At 38.5% G+C, this 4,941-nt stretch overlaps 1 protein-coding gene across 1 annotated transcript; it reads right to left on the bottom strand.

Moving 5' to 3' along the window:
- Positions 1 to 6: 6 nt before the first annotated feature.
- On the bottom strand, positions 7 to 2,970 carry LOC106163220 (uncharacterized). Its single transcript, XM_087008510.1, has 4 exons — positions 2,711 to 2,970; positions 1,367 to 1,556; positions 924 to 1,144; positions 7 to 752 (listed from the first exon to the last, which is right to left on the bottom strand). The coding sequence occupies exons 1-4, from the start codon at positions 2,777 to 2,779 to the stop codon at positions 534 to 536; spliced, it is 699 nt and encodes a 232-aa protein (XP_086864636.1). The 5' UTR covers positions 2,780 to 2,970; the 3' UTR covers positions 7 to 533.
- Positions 2,971 to 4,941: the final 1,971 nt, after the last annotated feature.

The following is a 4,941-nucleotide window of genomic DNA, read 5'->3' as shown; positions in this document are numbered from 1 at the left end:
TTGCGCTAGCATTTCACTTATTTATTATGTTCATTATATTAAAATATACAATACATGTAAAAATAGTTCCGTTACGACCTGATTTTCCCTGCATATACATGTAGTTTTGTTCTTCCTGCATTTTCCAATGTGGAAGTTACACTTAAAGCGATCGTGGATTCCCAGTAAACGCATTCCTTTTTAAATATAGTTCTTAACCAAACTAATCCTTCTTGCTGCCAAAACTAGTTTAAAATATGCGCCTTCTTCAAATTTCTGATCGGAAATTGACCTATTTATCCGTCCCTCTAGCTAGTTAAAGTTAAATAAATGATACATACCGGTATACACAGAAAGAAAGCAGAAAATATACGTTCTAATATTATTTCTCCAGGAAATCTGAAACGATGTCATTTGGTATTTCTCTACCTTATACTATTTGAAACTATATAGTGCTATTTTGTCTTTGTTAACGGTGTTGTTCAAAAATGTTTCCCTGGAGCTTACATGTAGATACAACAGCTAATCTCAAACGTTATCTCTCTGATGAAATATTAAGCTGATTCACTTTTCTTCACGCAGTAGACTTTACGAAATTGTCGACCGATCTCGTCTTTGCTGTACTCTGCGGCGGACGCCACATTGAAAGTAACAAAAGTGAAAGGACACACGTGATCATCCGGGCAATCGCAAGGGTACTCGGTTGACCTGTGTTCGTTTTTCTCCGTTCCGTAAACTCGGGCGCACTCGTTGTCAGCTACCGAACATGTAGGCTACAAAAATCAAAGCAAATCGCATAAGTTACAGTATTTACGTGATTGAACATGAAACAATAAGAAAGAACAAACAAGCAAACAAATAGAGTATCACCTCTATAAAAAAAAGATGTACAGTAAATGAAAAGAGGGGACGGCTCAAAATATCACTAGCATCAAAAACCTTACCTTCTCACAAGCAAAATGTTGATACGTTATCCCGGGGATTTTGTACACTGCCACCTGTTTTAACGGTTCGGTTCGGTTGGGGCAGGTACAGTTAAGGAAACTCAAGTGTCCTTCGTACGGGCTTTGAAATCCAGCTGCTACCTCCCCTGGTTTACAGGTGCGATCAGGAAGATCCAGTGGTTTACAGTAGTAAGACTGTATCACGTATTTCTCAACTGTCACTGAAATATAAATATCTACTGATTCACATTTACACTTTACTATACAATCACAATCCAACAGGAACGAGTTAATTTTGAGAATGTTGGCGTCGCGCCAAGCAAAATATTAAGACGGAGTTAAAGAAAATCGAACAGAAAAAGTGGAGCTGATTCTAACAATTTTTTACACACTGGAAATAATGAATTACACTATTGCTACTGCTATATCATGCAAAAACCCACGCGTAGCAATCTCCCATGTGAGCGAGTTTAAGAAGTTAAACTGCGGGCCTAGGGTCTTTCTGCACTGTCCGTTGTCATGGATACACTGACATGTGGTGTAACCTGAGCGACGACGTAGACTGCCGTCTTCACCACGTCTGGCGTACACGTTACTGCATGGCCATTGCTCTGAGGTACATGAGGATTCCGTCTAGATCAAAATATATTTGATAATAATAATAATAATAATAATAAGCAATTATTTTCCACCTTCTATTTATCTGTTACTTAATATATCGTATTACTTGTTCCGTCCTTCATTCATTAATTCATTTCAGTCATGTGCTAGTTTTTCTTGTTCATTTATTTATTTATTTATTTATTTATTTATTTATTTATTTATTTATTTTTTCAATTATTATCCTTGAAGCTGCACATCCATCTGTATCTATATTTTGTTATTTATTAATTAATCAATTTCATTATTTCTTTATTTATTTATTTCATCTGTATGTTCATGCCCCAGATCGCTGGGTGACAATCATAGCACGTCCTTGTTAGTGTTGTTTCAGTTCTCAATAAACGCACACTCTGAAACAGGACGACATAATGTGATATACAGCCGTAAAACATTTGGCACTTAACTCTGTAAACAGAAACTGGCAAAATAACATTATCCAGCATTATCTGGGTACAGGAAAAATAAAGGGAAATTCCAAACGCCGTCTGCACCCATTAAATACTGAAAGATCAACTTACACGCGTACTTACTTCAGATACGCAATATTTACCAAAATCGCTCGCAGCTAGCACGAATGTTGACCTTAAGGCGCTTCAGTATTAAATGTTCGCATGGGTCATGTTTTAATTTGGTAAAATAACAAGATCGATTTCATGTTACAGTGAGTCATTTTGGTGATTGCAACTAAATTCAAAGCGCCAAACGTGCACCCTCTCCACCCCCCCCCCCAAAAAAAAAAAAAAAAAAAAAAAAAAAAAAAAAAAAAAAAAAAAAAAACAGAGCACAGCAAACAAATTAAATGAATTATTTTGTGTTGTGGATTGCAATCAGACTCTGATATAAGGTAATAACGATAATTGACCATTGCCTGATGATTCTTGATATTTAAAGCTGTTGCCCACACTTGTATGTTTTAACTATCTATCACTAATTTGATTCCTTTCCAGGCGTTCCATGATTAGGTTTTAAGTATTAGGTTTTAAGGCGTTCGACCAAGTGTATACCCACTTTCACCCAATATTATCCCTTTACCCCTTACCAGATATATTTCGATCACTTTTAGAGCATCCGAAGCATACTCGAACAACGCCTCCCCGAAAGCCCCCAAAACACTGTTGACCTACTTTAACACCTAACGGCAGAAGCACCAAGTAGAGACATCCGACGAACACCAGAGAGAATATTCGCTTCATCCTATATCTTCTGTTGATGAGCCGCCTACATGAATAACAGTATGGCAAACGCGGGCGGTTCCAGTGAAAAAAACACTCTGAGCAGTGTGGGCTGCTTGCTGTACTTGGTGAATAAACGGTGCCAAACAACGCTCACTGTGATATGTAATGGTTCAAGGCCAGTGCATTTGACCCCGATGTGATACTAGCGCTTCCAGAGCTGGAAAGGAATGCGACTTGAGCGATTGTTTGATAGATGGCGCCTGTCAGTACAATTCTGCCTATGATACACTTTCTCTGTAACTGTTTTTTTGTTTTTTTTTTTATTCGGAGAGAGAGAGAGAGAGAGAGAGAACTTTATTAAAATTATGTGTACAAGGGGGCCAAAAATGTTTTTGCACCTCCTGCAAACCAACATGGCAAGTGGTTTCGGGGTCATTTTACTTCTTTAAATTAATCAAATTAAGTTTTATTTTAATGTTTATTTTTATTTTAAAATTCAAAATGTAAATAATCCTTTTAATGTTCTTTTATGTGCAACCTTTAACTCTCATTTAAACTTTAATATTAAATTCAAATAATTCACAGTTTTTTCTTGTTGATTTCATAACTAGTCATCTCTTTCATTTGTATAACCAAGGCAATACCCCTAGGTTGCAAGATCCATTTCCAGTTAAGGTGAGAAACATAATCATGCAATATAGATAAAACCCATTGTCCAGGGTTTAAAGGTTCTATTTATGTACAGTGTGACTTCGCTGCAGACCACACTTCGCTCCCTTGCACTGGCTTCAGAAGAATTATCAGTTGGCTAGTTTACTAAATGCCTGCCTGAGATATTGCTTTCTTCTAGGAATTATATTGAACTTATATGGCCAATGAATGTGTGTGTGTATATATACCAGAACTACCAGAACTACAACTGCCAGGATTATATGTTCGATACCTGTTGCCCTCTATGTGCTCGGTTAGTAAAGGGAGCTGAGAGAGAGAGACGGGGGGAGGGGGTACAGCACAATTTGCTCATTTAGGAGCACACCTAACACATTCAGCAATAACAAAATCCGCCAGGCGTGGGGTAGCAACAACCGGGCCAGCTGCTAAAACACCAAATTCACATGCTGAGACCATGGAATTATATCCGATATAATTCCCTGCCGAGACTGAACACTTCACGCACGAGAAAGAAATGGGGAATGGATCCAGGCTGAACATTAGGTTATGTAGGCCTATATTTAGCATATAAACGTAGGTCTATTTGACTTGCGTTAGGCCTACCAATATACCTAGTCCAAGTTCTCTCGTGGTAGGTAATTGAATCATTAAATATATTATAAGACTTTGTGAAACTTTTCGATGCCGAATATAAACGAACAAAATTGTCGTCTTTAGTGGCATTCTCAGTTCTAGAGGTAACCGTGCCTGGATTGGAACTCTTCATGCCTGAGAGGCGAGAAAGTGTTTCAAAGGAGATGTACGTGTATGGCGGTGGTCAGAGTGCATCCATCCGACCAGAAAGATGGTAGGCTACTTCAGTATTGTTAAGTCTTTGCGGCCTCACGGCAGATTTGTGTCTTTTGATGCAAGGAAATCCTTTTCAATTCGATCAGCTTATCATTCACTGAATAATAAGTCTACGGACTGTCTGCCAGCAATTTCAACAAGGGCCAGAAAACATGGAGTCGCTCGCATGTCAGCAGGCGTCTCTTTTGGAGCCTATATTTCAAGTCTTCCAATATGGTCCCAGTCTAGCTCAGTGCGGTATTATGGCAGCAGTGCAAGTAAAAGCAAAAACAAACTTAACCTTATGGACTTGGAGCCCAGTTTTAAACCCAAGTTATTCACGGAAATAAAAAGTCGTGTTGCCCATGGACCTTTGATTCGCCATTACGACCCAGAATTTACTTGGGAGGAGTTCCAAAAAGGGACTATGGAGGCTGTTTATTTGATATCTAACCTATTGTCTCAGGGTGACCTTGACGGCCTTAGTGGAATAGTTGATCAAGAGGCAGTGATGAAAATAAAAGAAAACTATCAATATCTCAGTGATTCAGACCGGAAATTTCTTGCTGTTGAGGAAGGGGATATAATAAATACTTACACATGCTGGACAGGACTTATGATGCCAGGGGAGAAAGGTGGGCAGCAGCGGTTCGTAGTAGACATCATGAGTGGATTTCATG

The sequence above is a fragment of the Lingula anatina genome, chromosome 3 (genome assembly GCF_051362555.1).
Source record: "Lingula anatina isolate TDL-2025a chromosome 3, LinAna3.0, whole genome shotgun sequence".
Lineage (NCBI taxonomy): Eukaryota > Metazoa > Brachiopoda > Lingulata > Lingulida > Lingulidae > Lingula > Lingula anatina.
This window is presented reverse-complemented; position numbering and strand designations above follow the sequence as displayed.